General features: G+C 43.0%; 2 protein-coding genes across 3 annotated transcripts; both read right to left on the reverse strand.

The window, feature by feature from the left end:
* Nucleotides 1-8517: 8517 nt before the first annotated feature.
* CMTM3 (CKLF like MARVEL transmembrane domain containing 3) lies at nt 8518-21864 on the reverse strand. Of its 2 annotated transcripts, XM_026036551.1 has the most exons (6): nt 21715-21775; nt 18158-18247; nt 14355-14510; nt 12494-12589; nt 11286-11403; nt 8518-9641 (listed from the first exon to the last, which is right to left on the reverse strand). In XM_026036551.1, the coding sequence occupies exons 2-6, from the start codon at nt 18182-18184 to the stop codon at nt 9607-9609; spliced, it is 432 nt and encodes a 143-aa protein (XP_025892336.1). In that variant the 5' UTR covers nt 18185-18247; nt 21715-21775; the 3' UTR covers nt 8518-9606. The 2 variants fall into 2 exon arrangements, with proteins under 2 accessions (XP_025892336.1, XP_025892335.1); XM_026036550.1 differs by lacking the exon at nt 18158-18247 and having other exon boundaries at nt 21715-21864.
* Nucleotides 21865-22654: 790 nt separating this feature from the next.
* LOC112945029 (chemokine-like factor) lies at nt 22655-25217 on the reverse strand. Its single transcript, XM_026036552.1, has 4 exons — nt 25155-25217; nt 24658-24816; nt 23977-24072; nt 22655-22985 (listed from the first exon to the last, which is right to left on the reverse strand). Exons 1-4 carry the CDS (start codon nt 25215-25217, stop codon nt 22881-22883), a joined length of 423 nt encoding a protein of 140 aa, XP_025892337.1. The 3' UTR covers nt 22655-22880.
* Nucleotides 25218-25280: the final 63 nt, after the last annotated feature.

A 25280-nucleotide genomic window follows, 5' to 3' on the forward strand; every position in this document is an offset into this window, starting at 1 on the left:
TGGTTTTCAACACTCTGTGCCTAGCAGGGAGACAGGTTTTACAAGGGGAGTCTTTAGACACTATTGTTTAAAAAAAAAAAAAAAAAAAGTATAAACCATAACTCTTTTAGAAGAAACACAGATCTAGACGGGAAATCAATTTGATATTAAGGTAGGCTGTGCAAACAGGATAAAAACAAACCCAGGCCTGCTCAAATTCAGAATATTGTCCTGCAGAAGATCGAAGCTTTTAGAGTGAAATTCTCCCCTGAAGCCCAGGCACAGAAGCGAGGACCCGGGCCTGGCCGTGCGCCCCTCTCGGCTGCCCCGGCCCCGTCAGCGCGCGCGGCTTTGGGAGGGTCTCCTGCATCTCTAAGTTCCTGAGCTTGGTATCTCACAATGGCTTCTACCTTTCCTTGCTTTAAAAAAAAAAAAAAAAAAAAAAGAGGAGAACTTTGCAGGGCTTTTTCTGAAGCAAGATTATGAAAAGCTTTTGCCTTTTTTGCTTGAATGACAAATGCCTCTGGGTGGGTATGAATGAAACACAGTTACACTTCTAATACTGTACAACACTGCATCACCTAGTGTAGGGCATCTGTGTGACCTCAAGTGCTTTTACACAGCGGATCTAGTTGTCTTCAGCTGAGAACAGTGTACTGTTATTTATTACTTACATAATGACTTGAGCTCAGCACAGCTTTCAGGGTAGAATTCAAAAAATATCAAACTTAAAAAAACCTATCTGATATACTTTGTACACAAAAAAAGAAATGTAGATTTGTAATTTCCTTATTTTGGGGACCAAAGATAACTTTAGTATTGTACAGTATATACTTTCTAAAAATCTAAGTTAAGGATTTATTAGTATGCAGAGACATTATTTACTGTTTGATTATAGAAAAGGTGAATACAGTAGGTATGAGATAGCAGATGATCTTAACACTTGAAATTCAGCTATATATACATGGTTGAGTTTTTTCAGGCTTAATTTTATGCTGTAGTCTGAGAAGATGGTAAATATTTTAATAATACCTGTTATCCAAACTGCAAATATGATTTTAAAAAAAAACTTAGGGAAGAAAATAGGGCAAAAAGTTTAACTTTTTGAAACTTGCGGAGAAAGTTGCTTCTTCCAACCATAAAGGGACCCAACAAGCAATGTACCTAAAACTAAATCAAAGTTGAACCACATAGGAAGCACGTGGGGTGCTTGAAAGAGCACTGGAGTTCTGATTATTCCTCTTAAGTCGGACTGTGCCCTTGGATTAATGTATTTCTCTGTATAGAAATAAGGGCAAATTTCACAACCAGTGTATGGAAAGATGCATTAAACAATAGAAAGTGTTTGGAGCAATAGCATGATTGTTGTACAGTGCTGTAGGAGTATGTATTTTCCTTTAATGCTAAGTTCACTTTTGTCAGCCTTAGTTGAAGCTTATCATGCTTTCCTGTACTGGTATGCAAATATAAATACAAACAAGTATCTAAAACCATAGCTAAGAGCTAATTTAACAATTTAACTACTCTGTTGTAAAGATGCCTCCTCCTTTTGTTCCTTTCATTATGTGTATTCAGTCCTCATCTATCTTTTGTTTCTTTTAGTTACTCCTCCTTCATTGATCTATATAGTGTCTGCTTCACTGTAAGAAGACAATTAAGAGGTTGTTGGATATACTACCTTTAAGTAGAGCCCTTCTCCCTGTTAGAGTTTGTGCTGGGGACCTTTCGCTCTTCCCTAGCGCTTCGGAGGCGAGCTGGCGAACGCTCAGTTGTGTGACCTGTTAGGAGCTGCGTGCTCAGAGATGCCAAGAGATTCTTCTACCTCTGCCGCCTTCGAGAACCAAGGTACTGATCCCGAGAGCTGCCCCATGCTGGTCGTCGTCATCGTCGTCCGTGTGTTCAGGTGCTGCATTAGCCATCGCCTGTGCTGTGGAAGCAGTTTGCCCTCCTTTGCTCATAAGGTTTCTCTTAGGTGTGGGTTTGGATAAAATCAGTAGTGGGGGATGCCTCTTCCTAGGCCTTGTTACATCTGTGTTTCACAGTGCATCTTGGTTTTATTTTCTTTGTATTTCGTTGGTAATTCTAGTAAGAGGAGGAAAATGGGAAAATCTCCAGTCTTCCCTAAATTAATATTCAGATTTTTTCCCCTCTTCTATGAATTACTTTGTACCATATGACAATTTCCCTTTCTTGATCTGTAGATTTAGTGGTATTAAAGTAATACTCACTGTTAGAAAGAATGCTATGGACCATAGCAGGAAAATGATCTGCTACAAGCTAAATGTGAACTCTTATCAGTAAATTAACCACTAGTTTGTCCATGATGTTGATATTTAAGGTCCCTAAGCAAATTTGCCACCTTTGTGCTGTTATCTAATCCATGATTTCATTAATGTAGCTTTTTTCCCTCTTTAGTCTTTGTTCTGTATTTCTTTTCACACAACATCGTTATAGACATGCCTACTTTTCTATGAAGAAAATAATACTGCTTTAGGGTATCATTTCATAAACAACCAAGTAGCAGTTCAGGTACTATTGAAAATAATACCCTGTCTCTGACTTCCAGTGAGGTCTAAACAGCTTTGCACATGAAAAGTGAAGCAGAACCAGCAGGTCTTGCACGAGAGCTCTGGGGCCAGAAGTCTTCAGCAGATATTTAGGATAAATAAATAGGCAGCATCGAGTGATGAATTTAAGATGTGAAAAAGAGTGGGAAGTGGAGAGACGAGCAGGTTTGACACTTAATCCTGCATTTCAAAGAGGTAGGTGAACATTAATAATCCTCAAAGGAGGGATTACTCCATGTAGCAGAGAAGGAGGCAAAGGCACCTTAATCGGAAGTAGGTGCAGAAATATCTGCCCTTTGCTCTGAGCTCTGGGCTCCTGACAACCTTAAAACATCTCTGGGGTGGAGGGATTTGGCTCTGATGGCAGCGGCTGAGGATGCTTTAGGTCTGTCGGGGAGTGCGATGGTCTCAGCAGAACCTCCTCGCCAGAGGGCAGCGGGATCTGGCCGCTTGCATCAGGAGGGCCACGTGTGTCTGCAGTGAGTAGTGGGGCGGGAGGAGGGAGCCCTGCAGGGAAGGGCTGCGATGCTGGCAGGCTTCGTGCGCGGGGGTTCGCGTGCCTTGTCTGCCCCGCGGCGCTGTTGGGGCGCGAGGCGCCGACGGCCCCCGGCCGGGCAGCGTCAGCACGCGGAACGGGCGGTGGGCTTGAGCCTGCCCTGGCTTCACCCGCAACAGGGGTGGTTGTTTAAAAAGGAAGCCGAAACAGGTACAAAAAGCAGCAGGGCGCTCTGCTATCTCTGCCGAAGTAACGTTTGAAAAGAGTTTGTGGAAAATATGCCATATTCCTCTCTTCAATGTAGCCGATTAAGGTGATTAAAAAATGAGGGTATACAAAGAATCGGGAAATCTCTAGGTTCTGCTTTGAGGAATTTCCTGGTGTGCTGTTATCCCTGTTAGCCCCTGGGATAGATCTGTTTGAGAGGGTCGGCAGGGTGCTGTCCAGCCTGAGTTTTGTTGTTTTGGTCTCACTTTTTGTGTTGTCTGTTTAAAATCTGTCATAACTTAGCCATTTGTGTTCTAAAAATATACTTCAAAAAGCTGCCTACACTGTGATTTGTAATATTCTTTAGAGTACACAACACAATCTAATTTTCCTTCATCATATGCAGCTTTCAAAAGTATTCTTATATATGCCCAGAAATTAAAGTTATTTATCATTTAAAAAAAAAAAAAAAGATAAAATTACCTATCCAGAACCCCAGTGCAATTCTTTCAAATGTGCTGGATGGGTGAGTTAGTGAAATTGCCTTCTAATCTCTATGGGTTAGTAAATATTTTTTTATAATTTGCCACAGATATTCCTTTTTAAATTATACTTGGCAAACAGAAGATATTTAATTTTATATACAATATGCATAGTTACCTTGATTGACATATTTATAACATAGAGCTTTGAGTTTACTATGAAGGTTTTATCAGTATACTATAGACTTCATGGGTAACATTTTTAAAAGCCAGATGGCATTTATGGAAGGACGTGGAAACTTAAATTCATAACGAGCACATCTGAGCATTTCAAGCAGCAATAGCCAGATCTTACTGACAGGGTATGTGGGTTTTTTTGTCTTTGATCGGGGCTGGTCCCTACAGGCATTTTAATATCACCTGGATGTGCATAATAGTGATATACGACCACCTCTGCCTCTCCTGACTTCATGAACTATTCTCTACATTATGGTAAATTTTGGAATGTTGTATTTGTTTTGTTTTGGACAAATGTCTCAATGGACATATTTAGTTAAAACCTTCCTGTATTGGGGAAAAAAAAACACCCCACCATCTAACTAGACTGACCTTTTACTTTTGGCAACTTTTTATTACCAAAAATACTGTAGTTTAAATATTTTCATTAGTATTACATTTATCCTGATGTCTGCAGGTTGAAATTCTGTCTAGCACTCTTGTATTACAACAACTGCTACCTTCATTTTTCTGCTGTTTGTACCTTCATCTTGGTTGTTTACTGGTTTCTACTTGTTGGATGTATTGGAGGGAGAGTATATCTTAGCACTACAGTTCATCCAGCTTTCAGTGGTCACAGGCATAGAGTAGGGAGTTGTTTGGTATATTTTGTGATCAAATTGTTGCATTTTAAATGACTTCTACACTTAAGACACAACATTAGGACATAATATAACAAATTTCTTAGCTAATTGTTTTTTCTGCCTAGACTTACTCTCTTCTGTGTTAATGTCATTTTTGAAACTATTTGTATATGTTGAAGTTTGTAAGGGTTCAGGAACCCACAAATAATAGTAAAGTATGTATTTATTTCTCATTATATTGCTCAATTTTGAATTAAAAGTTGACACTTTTTATGTCTTTACACATAACTGTAAACAAATACCGAAAAACTGCTTCACCTAGGGTGCCTTCCATGTGTGGTATAAACACCTGTTGGTCATAAAAGTACAAATGTAAACTTATTAAACTGGTGAACACTATTTGTATTCTCACTAATGCATTTCTGGCTTCGTTGTGTGTTGACTCAGAGCAGCCTCGGGGGTGCTCTAGTCATCCCTCTCCCTTTGTGCATTATGCAGTAACATTGAACTTGAGGTACAAAGGTGAGGTCCCTTTTGCTCTGCTCTGTCTGTGCTGCTGCCTGGAAGATGGATGTGAAGCACGGGGATGGTTGAGCTGGAACATGCTACTTTTTTGTTTTGAACCTTGTGTAAAGAGATGCTGTGGCATACATATGTATCCTCAGTGCCAGTTCATGGTCCTATAGACAAATAGGGTGGACCTGATCTAAACATTCCTGGTTTTAGCTCATAGTTCATGGTGCCCAGGAAGGAACATCTGGGCTTGACTTAAACTCTTCATCCCGCAGGGTTCAGCTCCTGTACTGACACACTTGTAATTGTGAGCGGCTCAGCAGCACCGGCCAGTGCTGTTGGTTAGATTTCTGGCTCGGCAGAGCAAAGGGGATGCCAGAAACCTTTCACTGTATGAGCACAATCTGCTATGTGATACCCTTACCATTTTCTTTTTGAATAAGAAAACGTGTCATGTTTTGCCAAGGAAAAGCTCTGTAAGTGTACTGTATGTGCTGTTGCATGTTCAGAAGCTGACTCTGTTGTCCTCGCTCAGGCAAAATTTGGACTTCGGGGACTGCAGGGTCAGGTACCCATTTATCATCCCGAGTGTGTTGTGGCCAGTGAACGTGAAGGAATCGCATGTCAGCAGATAGAGCAGCAGAATGCAGCCTGAAGCAATTTCACTTGTTGGTGTGGGTTTTTTTTTTTTTTTTTTTGAAGTTACCCCAATAAAACTGGGTAAAACCGATGCTTTCAGTAGAGATGCCAGCCAGCTGCACTCGCTGCCCTCTAGGTATCCACAAGCTGGGGCTCCAGTGTAGCGTCTTCCAGCTCTAGCTGCGAGTCGTGTTGCTGGGGTTGTGAACAACTTGAGAGCAAGGTCACTGGGCAGAGAAAACCCACACTCCTAATGTGTGTTAGACCGATAATGATTTTGAATATGTTGTGCACTTCTTTTCTCTTGGTTTTTGATGTTAAACAAAAAACACAAGTTGAAGGATTGTAATGTCTTGCAAAACATGGTAGTCCCTGTTTTTAAAATCCATACCATTACAGCATAATTTAAATGGTGTATTTATCAGTTTTAAATGTCATTTTGCTTGTCCAGTCTTTTGTATATGGGCACAATAACTATTTGTAAATTTTTTATTTAGTTGTCTTTTCCTGTCTTTTTGTCTTTCTGATATTTGAAGATTTGAGCTCTACAGATTTTCATGGTACTCTTCTAATTATGTCTTCATAGTGGTAAAAGTCTGTATTTTTGTATGTAGAGAAAATGGTAGTTTTCTAACACTTAATCTTGATCAATATAGTATGAAATCATTTGTGAAGGACCTCTTGTTTAATAAATGGATATATTAAAGTACTATAACATTGTCTTCATCTATAAAAGCATCGTATAAACCCTGCAGCTTTATGGTTGATAGGTTAATTGTCTGATAGTGTAATTACTAAATGCATTTCCTATGCAAGGCAAAGCCGTGTGGTTCAAAAACCACCTCCCAGAACGTGGCAGTTTGTGACGACTCTGCATCGCTGGCAAGGCAGATGTCACAGAGGTGGGAGCTGATGGCACGTGCTGTGTAGGCAGTCCTGGGAACCGCTCCGCTGCCCGCGGCGGGACGGCTGCTGTGGGAAGAGCCTGTGGTGCCGGAGCCTTGGCCGGGGTGCTGAGAGGCAGGAGGTGGGCGCTGCTCAGCTACCGCGGGGGCTGCAGCTCCCACCTCGGCCTTCGCCTGCTCTGTGTTTTTGCTACCCAGATGTTTTCCGTGTGAAGCGCAGGAAAGCAGTGGTAACAGGTAAAAACTAAGGAATGATACAGGTGGTTGAATGAGCGTTATGGTCAGAATCTGGGTGGCCCTTTTAGATTCTAAAGGGATTAATGTCCATGTGGGGAGGCAGGGGTGGAAAGTGGTAGTGGGTGAATTCTTACACAAGGATTCAGTAGGGAGCAAGGTGCTTGTAGGGCTGTGGTGGTGTCAGCAATACACTTTTCCTGTTGCATCTGTTGACCGCATTAAAGACCAGGCCCCAATGTAGTTGGTGCTGTTTAAGGAAAAGAGTCGAAGTGCTGGACATAACGGTAAGTTACTGCAGACATCTTGCAAAAGAAACTTTGTAAGAGTTGAATAGAAAATTTACCCAACTTTGAAACATTGAATTTTCCTTCTATCTCCTGGGAAGCAGCTAACTAGCCATTTTGTTTGCCACTTCTGTTGATCTTTAGGAGTAACCCAACATTAAAACATAACTTAATATTCTCATTTTGCTAGACTTTCACAGTGTGAACGTATCTGCAAAGAGTAAGCCCAAAGGGAAATATTATTGGCTGCCAGATGTCAGCACTGAAACTCCAGTGCCTCCTAAATAGGGTAACTTTAATTTTCACTTGAATGTTTGCTCTTGCTTAAATGTTCTTATGCCACAGAAGAAGTTTCTCCTTGCGAGACGCGTGACCGTGGGCACTGCTGCTTCATGCTCCGTGTTGCCACAGCCCATGGTGCCTTTCGTGCAGGACCCCTGCGGTGTTCCTCTTGACTGCTTGGAGGCAGAGACCTTAACGAGTCTCGAGAAACGAGACCTTAAAATAAGGCAAATGCACCCAGGGTTTCTATTAAAAGAGGTTTAATCCAGTATGGTTTCTATATGTTAACCATGTACTAGTTACCAGCAGTGACATGCAATACATTTAAAAAAATAATAATACAAAATAATATAAAAATGAGCCCAGGTCCCCTGACATCACAGTCAGTGTCAGTAAAAGTTGGTGGTAAAGAAAAAAAAGTGTAATCTCAAATTTCACGTAGAAGAAGGTCTGTAGAGCTCTTTTGTAAAAGGAAATGTATTTATCATGTTTGGAAGCAAATTTTATCTTGCTTTTATTCCTTCAGTGGTCGGGAAATGCAAGTTGAGGAAACTGCCTGTTCGAGGTCTCCGTGTCTCGCCGGATCCGCTTCCCCAATACCTGGCTGCTGGTAGGTACCGGGTGTTTGCCAGTGAGCAGCCAGCTGCTAGCAAGGAATTGGAACACAGGCAGTAATTGTGTTCCAAATGAAAATCTGCCTTTAATGTTTTAGCTCTGTTTTTCATTTATTCTATTAGTACCATCTGCTCTCATTTTATTTATTTACTTTGTTGAAGCCACCTATCCTGGGACTATATTAAATGTTTTTTAATGTATAAATTTTTTTCTGAAATAGACCTATCGGGTGCCATAGATGAGGGACAGGCCATGCTTTTTGCCTGAGCAGGGTGTGTTTGCATATGGACACAAATATTTCAAGGCAGGTTGTGCTACCCATGGAAAAAAAAGTTAAAGTTGAAGGGTTTTTTTCCCCCCCCAAATTACTAGACCTATGAGAGATAAATTGTGTCCTTCCAAAGGAGAGTTAAAAAGTAATAATGATAATAAAAAAAAAAAACAAAGAAACAAAAAACCAGGGGACTGGGAAAATGAATTTCACTGCAGAGACATTCTTTAGGTTGGAGGTTGGTTTTTGCATCTTCACCCGGGGAAGGGAGTATTGCCCTCCCAGGGCCTGGGTGTCCTGAGTTTTACAGAAGCCATCATCTGTTTTGCGCCACTCTGGGTCCTCTTGGGTGAGTGGCCCACGTGCAGCCCTGCTCCCCGCTGCAGGGCCAGGGCCACTGAGCTCGAGCTTGAGCTCAAAGCCAGGCGGGCTCCTCGCGCCACAGCCCTTGGCTTGGCCGGCGGGCAGCATCCCAGGGAGGCGCTTGGCGAGCGAGGGCCTCGCACAGCCACGTCCAAGGGCTTCCCGCCAAGGGGGGTTGGTGCAGCCACTCCTGCCCTGCCTGGTGCCTCTGGTGAGCTGCAAGGGTGAGATGTGATCCCATCTGAGCAGCTTAAAAAAGCGGAATTAAATGTCCCATGAAGCAGCTAACCTGGCACAGTTATCCTTTGAGATTGATCCTGGTGCAGATTTCCAGTTGTCATTTTTTTTTATCGCATCCAGGTGGTGGATGTGAATGCATTGAAACCGGCACATCAGCTATAATCCGTGCCTGCAATGCTTGAGATAATGGAATATTTAGAATTTTAAGAAATGCTATTTGTTAGATAATCTTGAAAAATATAAAGTAGAGGCATTCTCTGCCTCTCAGCTTTGGCACAGCAAGAAGTATAAAAGTTTTCAAGTGTTAAAGATTTGGAATTAAGAAAGCATATTAAAAGCTCTGCTATAAATTGAAAATGCTCTGTTCCTGTTTGCTCACTGTATTGTAGAGCTGAGTAAAGAAGAGAAAGGGAGAACTGGGATGTTTGTTTGAAAACAGACCTGTGTTACAGATTGAACTACTTTAAAATTATTAGTTCTGAAGGAGTGTTCAATGTTATTGAATAGTCTGCCACACCACTGCCCTATGCTGTGGTGGTTCCATAAGCCATGAGGTGAAAATAGGATACCAAAAGTAAACAGGGAAGTATCTCCATTGGCAGCATGTTCAGTAAAGAGGAAAGAGCTTGGTCATCTTCCCTTCACAGTTCATTGCTGTCTTGCTCTTCAGTCAGAATTGGAATCAGAGTCTTCATCTGAAACTTAAAAATAAATAAATAAAAATAAAAAATAGCAAAAAAATGAAAACGAGATCTCCGCTTTAGCTCTTGCTTATAGAGATCTGTTGTTTCTACGGTGTCTGCTCCAGAGGATATTTAAGAAAAGGCTTGTGAAGTGACAGTGATGCAGCCTTAAATGGTGTTTCAGAGGATTTGAGAAATGCTGCTGAGAAGTGGTGTGAGCTGAGGCTGCTGCAGCATAGAGAGTAACAGTTCAAACAGAAGGGGGTGAAAAGATGTTAGTGCAACCACGAGGAAATTTGCCTCAGAAGTGCTTCCTGTACTAGAATTTTGCTGTCTGCCTGTAGGCACAGTTGCACACTGCCATCTGCAAGTAAGAAATTTAGAGATGTTAAGCAATCCTGATGAGCCTATAGGCACATCCTGCCCGAGCCTGAAGCTGCGTTGGCAAAGATAATCAGGGGTTGCAGCCCCCGCATCCAAGAGTGCAGCAGGAACGGGAGTTTCGTGCCAGAGGAGCCACCCTGCAGGGCTGAGCCCTTCCATTGACACGTAACTGATGTAAAGCCGAGTGACTTCAGGTTTTGTGAGCTCGTGCATTTGTCTTTCTATCTTCAAGAAAACAAAACCGAATCTTCGCCTATGTGCATACCCTAGGCAGCCTAGTCTCGTTCTGCAGCAGCTTCCAGTTGCAGAGTTAAGTTTCTAGTCTTTCCAACAGGCTGTTCCTGTAAATCTTCTTCTTCCCTTGAACTCTCTTTTTGGCCTAAAGCTTACAAAGCACTTAGCTGCCTGCTAAAATACCTCGAAAAGTCTGTTAGCATCACTGTATGCCCTCTAGGATTCTGTGTGGATTTCCTACATTTTACATATTTAAATGCAGTTTTTTAGATCTGCCTTTATGCAACATGTAGCATTACAGGGATTTTGACTTGTACTGCTGTGTAGACTGTGTTCTGACTTCGCTAGAAACAGGTTAGAGCTCAAATACTTCTACATAAAGATCTGATCTTTTCAGCGTTGCCTAAATGGAGCTGCCTGATCTGAGGTAGTCCGTTCCGTATCTCCTGTATTAGAAGGAAATTAGGAAACAGTCTTGTTCCTTTTATGCAAAGTGTGACCGCTAGATTTCAAGGCTATTTGTCCACAGATGGGCAAAACTTGGCACTGAGTAAGTTGTAGTAGTACAATAAAGAGAAAGGAGCTATTACATATTAAAAGCAGGAACAATTATTAAGTTATTAGGAAATATTGAGTTATTGGGAGCTAATTATGAATTAAATATTTGTTTAAAAGATAATGTTTATTTTTAGACCAAGACATTTTGATGTATGGAAAAAGTCTATGTGACAGAGTAATTTTTATAATTGTATATGGAGACTTTGAAAATCAGATGCAGCAAAACTTTAAATTCTCAGCTTGCTAGTATCTTGATAACTGAGTAGAATTCCAGTTGTTTTGCATTATGAAGACTCAGCAGCTTCATAATACAGCATAGTTGAGGCATAGAAGGTTTAAGTAACGAAGGATACAACCAGTTCTTACAACAAGTTCTTACCAAGTTTGAGACTTGAGACTCAGAAAGACTTCACCCCTGTGAAGTGTGAAGTACAGGAAAGTCTCATGTTACCAGCTTGTGTAACCGAAACGTGACAAGTTACCTACCATCTGACTTGCGCCCTTCAGGGGGACTGGAAGTGCCTTGTTTGAGAAATGTAACCAGGTCGTTGAAGGTTACGTAGAAATCAATGGCATACACTATTGTGGCAATAAATCCAAACACCTAAAATAGCAAAATGATACTATCGTCAACATAGTATGTCAGTCATCAGTGACAAACCAGTATAAGCATAACTGAAACAAGAAAAATTGTTGGGGAACACTTGGGCCTGAATTGGGACTGTGCTCTTCCAGAGAGGTGATTGCTCCCTGGCACCTTGTGACCCATGGAGCTACAGGAGAACCGACTGGTGTGTTCCCAGCACTCTGTTCACATAGAGGCATAACCTACGTTTCCCTAGAAATGTCTTGGCCTTTTATTTTTTTTCTTTTATTTTCACAACTAGATTGCAAGGTTACATGTCTATTTGTAGATGGAAATGGATTGAGGTACAGTGTTTCTGGAGTTACCTACTTGGTGTCAAAGAACAAGCAGTCTGGCAAAATAGGCAATTTTCAGTCAAATAAAGTAGAATAAATGCTGCATGGTCTGCTCCATCTCTGAACACAGTACCATAAGAAATAAGATCTTTGTATTGCAATTATGTAGGACTTGGAATTTCTTGGTCAAGGCTGCTGGCGACCAGTACTGGCTAATTTTCTCATGTATTTTTTTAAAAGAATTATGGAAATTTTGTTTGTTGCATATATTATTCATGCTTAGAGTCAAGTTGCAGATAGTGAGGCAGTATCTTATTTCTGAACACAAAATGCTGATGATTAAGGGACTTTCCTGGATGGTCTCTATCCTGGAGACATTCTATATGAGAGTAAAATCATGGGGGTTTTGTTTCACCTCTTCCACATAAAAATGTATAATAGAGGCACAAGACTAAAATTGCTTAATTTTTAAAAATTTACACTGTACTTAGTAGTTCCAGGCTTGGTTCTTTTTTATTTAGTTATTTTTTCATTCGATATTCTTGATGTTCCTTTCAAAAATGGATAAATGGATATGAAGGATGAGAAGTGATGGTCATTGATATAAAATCTTCTTTTCTAAAATGGACCATTTTTTTCTTGTTTTAGGCAAATCTCAGTCTAATTTTCAATATTTTGAAGAAACTTATTAATTGTAACAAAGGCAGAGTTGAATCATTTCTGAAGTATGTCTATATGCAAAATACACAAGCAGAAAGCTCATGTCTACTTACTCCTGCTGCTTTAGATGCTCCATCAGAATATTTTGAGACGGCTGCAATTGAGATGGCAAAGTAAATAATAGCAGCAGTGACACACCGCAAGAAATCCTGTAAAATAAAGATGTTGCTTTGTCAGATTAGTCGTGTTATTCCGACATACAAACTCCTCCAAGAATAATTTTACAAATAATAAAAACCTTTGATGTTATCTCATTGGACTTGCCTGATACTCGAATGTAACTACAGTCTGGTATTTTATAGTGGGTGAATTGTTCATCTGGGAAATATTTATAAATGAGAGATGACTGGAATCTTGGCATTAGCCTCTGCTCTTACAGATGTTGGTAGAAATCCTCCTTTAGCATGCTTGTGTCAGACAGACCTTTCTTCTGACTGAGAAAGGACCTCTTTCTGTTGTGTTTCCTTTGGAAATACAGCAAAGCCTAGTGAGGAGTGTTAGAAAGTTTCATCTTGAAACAGAACTACTTTGGTACAAAACGTTGTTGGGAGACTGTGCCCTTTTTTTATGGGGAGAAGGCAACACTGAAAAGTCCACAAGTGCATGCTTGTTTTGGCACTTTCTCTTAAAAAAAATTTTTGCCTTGTCTGTACTGTTTAGGAACTAAACATTTTGTTTAGTGTTACACACAGTATAAAGGGTAATTTTATAAGTGGAACTTTGGTTGCTGCCACGAAATGATTTTACCTGTTGTTACCATAGAAACAGGTGCTGCTTGGGGCTGATGCTGTAGCTCTTTAGGGCAGGGTGGTGCCCTGTGATGCTGGCAGGGATGTGCTGGAGCAAAAAAGCAAACTCTCAACCATGCAGAAAACAATGAACAGTGATTCTCAGGCCCGGTGTTTGCCTTGTGAGCTGGCAGAATTGTATTTTGACTTCTGTTCACAATTAATCTTTGGCCTTTCCAGAACAGATGGATGAATAAGATACTGTCTTAAAACACAAGTCCTACAAGAAGCCTGATTCCTCTGAAGTCACAGCAAGGTCAGTTACCTATATTTTGAGGCTGGATGTAGTGAATATAGTAAACATGAAGGTGTTGGGTGTGTGTGTCTGTGTGTGTGTGTGTGTGTGTGTTGAGGAATCAGATGCATTTTTACAATAGGAAATCAATGTAACTGAGATTACCAGTTGCAAATCACACAAACTGTGTGGCTGCTGTTGTTTCAATCCACAAAGGGTTTCTCCCATTTTGGTTTTATACATGAAGGGCTGTAATGCAAGTCTCACTATAACAAGCTATTGCTACACTTATCCTAATGAACTGGGTTGGCATTTTTGAAATACTTTGTACTGCTAGGTAAATGCTGCCTTTACAATCTGAGTTTGAAGCAACAGAGACACCCAGTGGCCAATTTCCAAGTAGTTGCCTGCAATTAAAAACCTGAGAATTTCCCCAGGAATAGCCAGTGTTCTCCTCTGTGTGTTCCAGGGTTTGCCTGCTTAACAACCCTGAGCTATTTGTTTCCATGTCCCTGTGACACTGGAGCTGCATTTCCCACTTGGAAAGTCCAAAGTATTTTAGTGACGTATACACATTACTCTACACAGCATGCCTTGGTATGCCCAGTTTGTAAGGGCTACACTACAAAAGGACTTCAGGTTAATGGGTGCTGCTGGCTTGTGAATATTCAGCCCAAAGCCATTCACCCAGAATAATATGTAAGTTCTGTGCTGTAATAAAAATACAGTTTCTGTCAACGCCTAGAACACTAGCGAATGCAGAATAGCATGATTTAAATGACTGACTGCAATATTTTTATTAACAGATAATATAGCCCCAAATTTGCTATAATCCCTTTACTCATATTACCTCATACTGTACAATTAAATTTGTGTTTACATTTCACTTACCGACAAAGGCCAGTAGAGTCCTTTAAACTTCTCATTAAGCTTAGAGGCGTAGGCAAAAAAAAGGAACAGCGCCAGCAGAAATTCTAAAAGCGGTGCCATCATAAATGAGGCAGCTGAGGATGCAATGTAGCAGATAAAGATGATAAACGACAGCACCTAAAGGACAAGGGAAAACACTAGTTATCAGCAGGGAATAGCAGAGCCCCAGGCAGCTCTGAACATTTTTGAAGCCTTAGTTTGCTTTCATGTGTCTGTACTGCTAGGATGGCATATCTTGTTTCTTCCTGTTGCTTTTGGGGCCAAAGGAATTCTCTTGCTTAGCATGGTATAAATTTAAGCAAGTTTGTTTGTTTCAATGCATTGAGACTGCATTTGCAGAAAGCTCTGTGGGGTTACACCTCTGAGCCAATGATTTGCCCTGACTTGTAAACCACTTTGACCGCCCAATTCTGCAATTGGAGCCGAGCATCACCAAGCAAGCAGGCAGGGCTGCGAGCTGTTGAGCTCGGGAGCTCTTACCGGCAAGCCAAGTCATTGCTCAGATAGCCCAAAGTAACTCAGTATTCATCTCTGAGTTTAAAGGAAAAAAGCCTACCACCATAGAAAAGTCTTTAGAACTAATTAATCTGTGTTTTCTGTAAGTCTTTGTTTTTAGTCTTCCGCTGTAGGCTGCTTTGCTTTAGTGATATTTAAGTGTTTTGGAGAGTAACGGTATAGATAATGTAGCAGATTGTTTATCTCCTTGCTGTTTTGTAATCTCTTTGTAATTTCACCTTCAGCTGCTTTAACCTGGTCTCAGGATTCCCACAGGTAAGGTCCCACCTGGCTTTTTTTGACTATTATAGGGGGAAAAGAAGATAAAGAGACAAATTTCAGATACGTAGCATGTGATCACTCACTTTGATTTCTGTTCTGGTTGATGTGGTAACACGAGTGTTGCATTTGAGAAGAGAGCAAGTTTTTGTATTGGTAATGCTGACAGTCTAGCTTGCATCCAACTCCAATTCTGGACAGGAATTAGTTACTTAAAAGTATATTTTTAAATAACACGTAATTTCCTGCAGTTCTTATGCACTAGGCAGATGGGCTAAGTGATACTAATTACATCAGTAACTCTCTATATCAAGGTATCTGAATATGTAGGAAAACTGATAAGAGTCTTTTTCTAGCAATAGCTGAAGCCCTGGTCTAGCTAGACCAGATGTTAAGTCATGGTTCTACCAAGGCTGTTTTTTTGGAGTTTGTTTGTTTGTTTTGTTTTTCCATCTTCTCTTCGTTTGCTGCTGGTCCTTTTATGTGGCAGTTCCTCTCTGAAATTGAGATAGTAGGTTGGATATTAATTGTATTGGGGTGCTGCTGTCCCCCACCAGCTGCAGAAATACTAGTAGGACTGTGCTGGCGTCTGAAGCAGAGAGGCAGAAGCTGCCAGTTCCGGCTGTCCTCCTCACTGTGCGCCCAGAGCTGGCCTGGCTGCTGCCTGAGCTGAAGCCCAGCTCAGGATGTGAACAGAAAGTGCTGCGGTGCCGGGGCTCCCCAGTGCACTCTGCTCTAGCGGCTGCAGACGTTCTGCTCAGCTTAAAAGTAAGCTGCTGAAGAGCCAGAAGGATCAGACTGAATGGGTCAGCCTTCTGTTGTAGTCCTACTTGGAGAAGCAGCCGTTTGGGAGAAGAGAACTGTCCATTGCCACAACTAGTCAGAACAGCTGCTTGCACCAGGCAAACCCTTGGCTGCAGGCAGAGCTCGGGCCCGGGCACACACTGTGCTCTGTGCTACCACAGATACCACTGCTGCCTGGCTGCCTGGTGCTTTCTGCTCTTCTCCACTTTTTTCTTTAGTGCTCAAGTGTCCTATGGTGCACATGCAGTGCATGTAAGGACCAGATTAAAATCCCCTTGAATTGTGGGAAGTCCATTTAATTGTTGATGTTAATTGTAAAAGTTAACATTTCTCAGAGTGAGAATTGTGCTCCTATAAATCCTCATTTCAGGGGCATTCAGAACCTGAAGAGGCCTGAGAACACTTTATATTAGCACTTAGGGAAATAACATTCATCAAGTGACCAGATTTTGAGCATGAAGATGAGAAAGTATTTTGAGATTTTTACAGCCTGCATTTAGGCAAAGCTAGAAGTCCTTCCTTTCCCTCAAAAAGGAAGTGGAAAGACAGGAAAGAACAAGTGAAACAAGAGGGAGGCGGCGTCTGAGGGCTATGTGAGGTGATAGGCTGAGTTGCACCCTTTTGTTGCTTTTCTTTCTGTTTGCCTGGTTGTCATGATACAGCCCTGAGGTGGGACGGTGCCTTGGGGACAGGAGCAGGGCAGGCTCCCACAGAGCTGCCCACTTTTAACCACATCGCTCATGCCTCTTCCTTATCCTTCTTTCCCCTTCTGGCAGGTGGCACATATGAACTTCCTGGGCAGTGTCACGTATTACATATTACTGTCTTTCTGAATTATAAATCTAAATCAGCATGTTGTTATCTTGTCTGACCTTTTAGTTGCAGTGCTACCAGTTGGAACATTTGATGTCATTTAGAAAAATGATAGTTGGACCCTTCCTTCCACAACACAACAATTTGAGCTCCATTTTGTACTTGTAGAAATACGGAACACTTATTTATTTACTTTTGCAAATTTCAAGTCTTTGAGGCAAACAGCTAGGGATTGAAATGTTGCTCCGAAGAACTCAAAGCAACCTTGAGATTATAGCTTGATCTTACAGCTTAAAGACTATTAAGTGATGTACTGCCTGATAAACTTGTTTCACACCTTTTTCCTCAGAAGCTGAGCTTATAAAACGGTGTTTAGAGAAAGGTCAATCAACTGGGTCTTGTCATTTTTCTTTTCTCTGACAGTTCTCTGTATTTATGCTGAGAAGAGAAGTAAAGGCTCAGCCCAGTTACAAGTTCAGTTCTAGCACTTTAGAGTCAAACTTCTGCTTTGGGGCTAGGGAGGTGGGAGGAGGAGAAAAATACACACACACGTACAAAAAAAGTGGGTTTTTCAGTTTTGTTAATTTGTATTTAAACTGTGTTCCGCCCTGTCCCCTAGGATTACATCCTCATCACTTAGAGCAACTAAGAGTCTGAACAGAAAGTTTGAGTGCACAAAGTAAAGAGCAGGATCTCATCATAGTCAGGAAAGGGTAGGATTTAAAAAAAAAAAAAAAAAAAAATGCCAAAAAGAGCCCTGGCTTTTCACTGGGCATCTTTATCACCATTGGGAATGTGCCTACTTTGGAAAATAATGTTATTTGAAAAATGCAATACTTATCACAAGTAATAATTACTTAATCAGTAGTACTTAGCAGTATTCCTGGGCTTATTAAATCGTTAATAGTGATAATTATAAAAGCCAGGCACTACCAGGCATATCCAGGTTATACCTTATTCAAGGTATAAAATATTATTAGTTAGAATGTCTAGAAAACAATGTGTTCCTTAGGGGAGGACTGCAGCAGCAATGAGCTCATGGGCAGAACACAAGGCTTTTGTGCAGAGCAAACACCCCCTGCAATGCACTGGGCCCTGTGCGATGCTGGCAAAGCTGAACCCTTGTACAGAGCCAGGCACCTTGCGTGCTGGCTGCGCGCTCCTGTCTGCGGAAAGAGCAACATGCTGAAATATTTTAACAAGTGGCCAGTGGTGATCTCGTCTGGACAACGTGTCTGTTGTTGTTTATTCATAGAGAAGGAGGAAAACATTTAGAAGTCTCTGCTGTTCAGAGCAGCAGAGTGTGTTTGTCATGGAGGTGAAGTTCTCCTTGCCCACAGAACCAGCTGCAGGCTGGTCCCTGGGGTACAGACCTGGTAGAGGGCACCGGGCTTGCGCATCTTCAAAGGAGGCTTTACACAAAGCAGCTCCAGTTTCAGCTATGAAGCTCCCTTCAGAGAAGACTGAAAAGAAAGGAAAAGGCAGGAAAAGAGAAAGAAAACAGGAACAATGATTTCTACATCTGTTATGTCACCACACGTTACACATGTTGAAAGACAGCTGTGTTTATTTGTATTATATTTCTATGAGAAAATCTGTAGTGCCACTGCATAGTGGCTTCAGAGGTGGGGAATAAGGAGATGTCAATTAAAATAATCACCAGGACAGTCATGAGTGCTTGACTGAAATGGCTGAGATGAGAAGCTGAATGCATAAATGACATCTGGGGGTGGCAGGTCTGAGTGTGGCTGTTATATGATTCTAGCATAGGGCAGGGGAATTGAAAAATAAATCTCTTGTTAGGGAGAACACAGCATGAATCTTATGCTGACCTTCAAGATGGTAACTTGAGTATTGGAGAAAAATTAGTAGTTTAAGACAGGAGCGTTTTAAATGTTTGGAAGAAATAATAGATTTAGGGGGAGAATGAAAAGGGAAAAGAAACTGAGGAGAAAAATATTAACCTGGCACAGAAAGAGGGAAGATTAAAAAATGAAGGATCAAGATAGAGGAATAAATAGGATCAGGAGTATACATGTATTTGATGTTACAGTTTCTTTGTACCACCCTAGGTGGAATAAAAAAAATAATAAGGTAGGAAGATCAAAAGGAAAAGGAGCAGGGTAAAAATCCTTCCTTTTCTGAATAAAATTTGAGATTATAATGAGCTTCTAGCAATGATTAGTTTCATCACCAATTTAACTTGTTCTGAAAGAAGTACTGAAATTCCCAGAATTAGCAGCCCATGCAGCACAGTTTACAGGCTGATGCAAAAATTATATCTGAATACTGTGAGTAAATATGTTTCCCCTTTCAGAAAAAAATGTGTGTAGCATTATTGGGGGGGGGGGGGAAAGTGCTGCAGCAATTAAATTCCGTGCCAACATGGAGAGCTGTGCCTGCGGAGCCTGGCAGCCCAGCTCCTCTTCCGGCTGTCTGGCTCCTTTGGGATGGGTTGGTGTGGAGCTGCAGGGAGCATCTGGTTGGGTCCTTCTCTCTGGCCCTGTGCTGGGCTGGGTAGGTTTTACTGGTGTGTTATACACAGCGGGCTCAAGACTTCAGCCTCCGTGGCTGCCTACTGCCAGGATTAAAGTTTTGGTTGTCCTTGTTTCAAAGAAAGTCCAGATTATCTCCTGGTGTTTATCATGACGGGGAGCAGCGCAAGCTAAGGGAATAGGAAAGGGTGAGTGTGACAGTTAATTTATAAGGTTTGAGTTAGTCTGTTTAGTGTTTGTGACAGCTAAACTGTCAATTTGCCAGCTGCTTCTATTGAACAAAAATCATGGCTTTTATAGAGCTGCTTCTACCAAGTAAGTTGTGGGAACTGGCTTAAGCTGATTTACGTTCCTTTTTGCCATAGAAAGAGAAGTAACATAACCATACACCCTGGGCAAGATATTTATGAGTTGGTTCTTTCCTCTGATGATAACTTTTTTCTATATGAATAGTTTTCCTTTTGAGTGTTGAAAGAATAGTTTGACAGTTTCTGTAGCTGAGCAAGGAATCTCTAACCTACCTGCAGACATGTTGGTATTTGCATGACTTTCAAGACTCATAACTAAAGCATATTTCTTGTGACTTGTCAAGCTGCTGAATAATAATATGATAGAGATATTCATCAGCAATACTGAGAACCCCATTATGATTAATATATATTCAAGTATTCAATATATATACAGTATTCAAGATCTGTATCTCATTACTGTTACTTGCATACATGTATGCAAAACTCCTCCCAACGTTTGTACTGTGTTAAAGCAGAAGTGAACACTCAGCAAATACAAATCTGAAATACAGGACTATATGCTATGTTGGATTTGTCTCGAATCGTTTGGCACTCTATTTCTTTAACTGTTTGTGGACTGTGGTTCAGGGGTCTGTGTTGTCTTCAGCAGTTTCTCCTGGTAAAGCTGACACAAGCAGAGGGGAACTACTGCTGCCTCCCTTCTGCCAAGAAATGACATGCAAGTGTGTGGGCTGGCCTGTGAGGCGCGTGCAGAAAGCTCGCGCTGCAGCTCCCACTGATGGGATCTTACAGCTGCTGTTAGCCAGCCCCTCAGAAAGACATGAGTGGCCTTACAAAGAATAAATCCTTGTTTTGTCAAGACAGAGAAGTTTTTTATTACCCCAAGGAAGTCTAATCAGTGCTTCTCTATGACAACAAAAGGGAGAGTCTGATCCCATGACCAAGCCACTGCTCCTCAAATACGTCACCTCTCATGCACATTGAAAAGCCAGGCTGCCTCAAAATCTTAATTTGCTGGCTGTAAGGTTGTATAAGAAACAAAAACATAAGCAAAAGGAGCAAAGTTAGTTTCACTTTACTATCTCCTAAAGCGCAGCACTTTATTTTTGCCCGCAACAGCTGTTGCATAAATACTAAGGTAGACGAGGGGTGGATTTGCCAGGAATTTAGAAGAATTCCCAGTGAAACTACTATCTACAACCATGGAGCATAAGGCTTTTGTTTCTAGTCCCAGGATTCATCCTTACTTCCTGAATACTGTAATGCTTTTCCAAAGTCTCTCCTTTTCCAGCTGTTTCACCTCTCTTCCTATCCCAGGCTGGCGCGGGGGCTACAACCTCGCAGGGGTGTCCTGGGAGGAGGCCAATTCAGCCACTTGTTACCTCCTTGTCCATAGGTTACTGTAGGGTACAGCAGCCAGGGACCAGGTGTGCTGCCTACCGGTCACCCCTGCCTTTGCTTTGTGTTCCTTGAATTTGTTTTCTACCCTGAGCTAATATCAGAGAAGCCAGAAACACATTAAAAATCTTATTGGTGCCCCACATTCCTGACTGTGGGGTTGGGCTGCCTTGCTATTTTGCCTGTTTACTGGCTCCTCAACAGTTGACACACCAGCTAAGACTGAGATCTTATTTTTATATTTCTCATGGTTTCTACTATAAATGATGCCACTGAAACTCTAATTTCAGTCCATTAACTCCCCAGCAACACGAAACCCCTGACTGCCGGATGCTTCTGATGAGGAGGGCAGGTTTTCTGCCTCCTCTTCGACCTCGGCAGCTCCGCAAGCGCGGCCGATGTTCCGCATGTAGCACCGAAAGGCGAACGGCGGCAGTCACAGGCGACAAGGACCCGCGGGCAGCCCTGACATGTGGATGGGAGGGCGCGCGGCCAGCGCTGCACGCAGCGCCGCGGCCGGAGCTTCGGCGTGAGCCCCGTGCGTGTGCCCCGGGGCGGCCAAGTGCAGCGGCAGTTGCTGGGGAGCGCGGAGCTCCAGCTAGCGGGGGCTCTGGGGCCCGCGTGCTCCGCAGCCCCGTGCCCGGCGCCGCCTGGACGCTGCGCGGCGGAAGGGTCGTTCCGCGCTCTGGAGGCCCGGGGGCAGGCACATCCCTCAGGCAGCGGCACCCTGGCGGCCGCAGCCCCGCGCGGCCCGGCCCGCAACCCCGCCAGGCGGCCCGGCCTTACCGACTCGGCGAGCAGGAGCTGCCCCTTGCGGGAGCGCAGCAGGTCGTGGGGCGACAGGAGCGCGCGGAGCCCGGGCTCGGCGGCGCCCTCCGCTTCGGGCTGCTCCATGGCCCCGGCTTGCGAGCGGCGCCTCCAGCCCGCGCTCCAGTCTTTTTTTTTTTTTTTTTTTTTTTTTTTTTTTTTTTTTTTTTTCGTTTCCTCCTTTGAAGGAGGGAAACGGAAATCGTGACACTGCGGAAACGTGAAAAAATAAAAAAGTTGCAGCATCCCCAAAGCCGGGGGCGGCTCGAGGGGCTGCGCCCCGCGCCGCGCTCCGCCCGCGCCACAGGCGTCGCGGCAGCCGCCGCGCCCCGCGCCGGGCACTAACGGTCACTAGGGCAGCGCCTCGCGCCTCAGGGCGCCGGGCGGCAGCGCCCCGCACTAACGGTCACCAGGGCAGCAGCGCCCCGCGCCCCCCACTAACGGTCACCAGGGCAGCAGTGCCCCGCACTAACGGTCACCAGGGCAGCAGCCCCCCCGCACTAACGGTCACCAGGGCAGCAGCGCCTCGCGCCCCCCACTAATGGTCACCAGGGCACCACCCCGTGCCCCACACTAACGGTCACCAGGGCAGCGCCTCGCGCCCCGCACTAACGGTCACCAGGGCGGCAACGCCCCGCGCCTCAGGGCGCCGGGCCCCACAGCCCCCCAGGACGTGGGGACGAGAAGGTGTTGGTCACTAAATACGTGGTCCGAGACACCCGGGAGCCGCAAGGCGGATCCGCAGAGCGCGGAGCAAGAGTATGGGTGAAAAGAACCGCTCCCACGGGGGTTTGCTGGCACAGCAAATCAAGCAATTTTTACTGTATTTAATAAATATTGATAACTAATCTAGTTAGGCTCATTTGTATTTTCATTTTTTTATTAGAGGAAGACAATTTTAAGATTACATTTTAATCTGTGGGAAAAAAGTCTTTAGAAAAACTGTGATGCTTAAATCAGCAAAACTGCAACACTGAAAATACTTAAGTGCAAGAATTATTAATACTTAGGAACAATACTTGTGAAAAGGTAGAAAAATACACAGACAATTCAAAAGTGAACACATGAAAATACAAATTTTTTAGACGAACATGGTAACACAAATGCCTTATTGAACAATTACTCTTTAGCTAATAGAGAAGCTCTCATCTGGTAGGATAATTCCTTTCTCTGGGTCCACTAAGGCTGATCTTGCGGAAAAGAACAACTGCATCTACAATGCACAGAACAAGCAATACAAGGCCAAACACCTGCAAGTAACAACAATAAAGTTAGTTTTCTCATATGAGTCTCCTGTGAAATTTTATAATCCCTTTTACTGTAGTGACTCATCTACAGCTTCTCAAAGAAGCAGTGATTACATCTCTCCAAGCTGGTTCTGGCTTTCTAATTATATGTATGACTTGAGACAGCTGATAAATTAATTAAAGTTAACATAAACCTTTCATGTAAGTGACTTTCTTTTGATGTGATAATAAGTCTACACTCTGATTTTGTTTGATGTTTGCCTGAAGAGTTAGAAATAATGTGTCCTCCTTGAAAGCTACGCTAATGCTGTTTTATGCATGACAATGCTTTCATCCAAAATGAAAAATCTGCTGTTTCTTTAAGGGCTGCTCTACTTAATAGATCTGGCCGGAAGTCAACATTGATAGAAAAAGGCCTAGAATGAAAAAAAAAAATACTGCCTGTCTTCTCAGAAGCTCTAAATTAGAAACATACCTGAAACTGAGGAAAACATATATAAATATTTTAAAAATAAAGAGCTTCAGGCAGACAACTGGAAGGAAAAAAAGAAAAGCAGGTGTTTGCAAAATGCTGTCTCTCAGGATTCCCTGCAGAGCTGACTTTCTCAGCTTTTGCCTGTCAGTCTAGTTCCCCATGCATGCAAAACTTTTTCATTGAAGCATGTCAATATTTTGAAACTAAATTATCTGATCTGCTGAGAAAGGCTAAGGCAAGCTTTTCAGGAAGAGAGACCTTCAAAACAGTTCGTGCTCTAAGAACATGCCTAAGGGCAAGTCTGTTTCTCCTAGCATGAAAGATGTCAAATATTTTGCCCAAACTTGTTTGTTTCAAGCTATCCATTCAGTCTCCTGTCTTCAAATAGTCTTCTAACTTCTGAGTTTATTCTTCCATGACATTTTTTCCCCTGTTCTGCTCAAAATGCAAGTATACCACAAGATTCAAATCATGTCTCCCTTATGATTTAATAAATTAATTAGTAATTCTCCTACTTACTCCCCCAACCAGCGTCCCATAGTTTGTCTTGATTATTATGGCAAACAGGCACACAATTAGGAGAAACACAGCTGCAATCACCGAGTTGAAAATGTCCTGAAAAAAGCCAGTGGAAGCAAAATATTTATTCTGTAATACATACCTAAAGAAGAATATGAATAGCTCCGAAAGTAGTGTGAGTCATTAAAAAATAGTTGTCTTACTCTATGAAAACCAGATTAAACTAATACTCAGTTATGATCTACAGTGACACCCAGTGGTTTGATGTTAAAACGAGCACTGATGATCTATCTTCATTTGATTTTTTTTCTAGCAGTGAAATCTACAAAATCAGAGTATAATGTGACAGATTAAAACAGGAGTTTAAAAAATAGAAGGTAATAGAATTCATTATTATCTAAATACAAAGATGTGTTTAATTTGTGATGGGTAAAGTGACAATAAAATCTAATAAAAACAAATGAACTTTATTAGTGGACAGACTGTTAACTGCGATAAACATATTATTACAGAATTTATGCAAAAGAACATGATCTCTATAGGGAAAAACTGGTGTGAAACCAAAGTACTACTTGTGTTTTATCTGTATAGAAATCATGACAGAACCAAAGGAAAAGATCTTCCGTGTGTGCTTCCATGCACAGATCCAGTTCGTTTTAAGAAGGGCACCCCCATACTTACAGCCAGAGGCCAAAAGAGCCATTTCATCTTTTTATCTAGTTTTAGTAAGTACAGGAGGAAAAACAGCAAGGTGACGATAACTTCGATGACCGCAAGCGCCGTGTAGGCTTCGTGGGACCGTGAAACAACAAAGCAGATGAAGGCGGCCAGAGCCATGAGCTGAAGGAGCAACAAACGACAGGAGCGTTGGCGGCCGTTACCCGTCGCTAACGGCGCCTCCCGCCGCTCCCGCCCCCGCTGCGGGCGCTCGGGGCGGCTCGCGCGGGGCCCGGCGGGTGGCCCGAGGGGCGCCCCGGTGGCGGCGGCTCAGCAGGGAGCCCAGCGCTCCCGGCCGCCTCGCGCAGCCGCGGCGCGCGCCTCCCCAGCGCTCCCGACCTCCCCGACCCGCTTCTGCTTTTCCGCCGCAGCCGCTCCCGCCGCGGCTGCGGGGCCCAGCCCCCCGCAAGTCCCCGCGCGGCGCCTCCCGTCCCGTCCCGCCCCGTCCCCGCCGCCCCTACCATGCGGGCGATCTTGATGGCGCCGCGCGGGGAGCGCGGGTAGCCGCTGTCCACCGTCCCCATGGCGGCGGGCGGGCGGGGCGGGGCGGCGGCGCAGGGCGGGGCTCAGGGCGGGGCGACGCCTTT

Source organism: Nothoprocta perdicaria, unplaced genomic scaffold, assembly GCF_003342845.1.
Source record: "Nothoprocta perdicaria isolate Ctin4 unplaced genomic scaffold, notPer1 scaffold_18, whole genome shotgun sequence".
Lineage (NCBI taxonomy): Eukaryota > Metazoa > Chordata > Aves > Tinamiformes > Tinamidae > Nothoprocta > Nothoprocta perdicaria.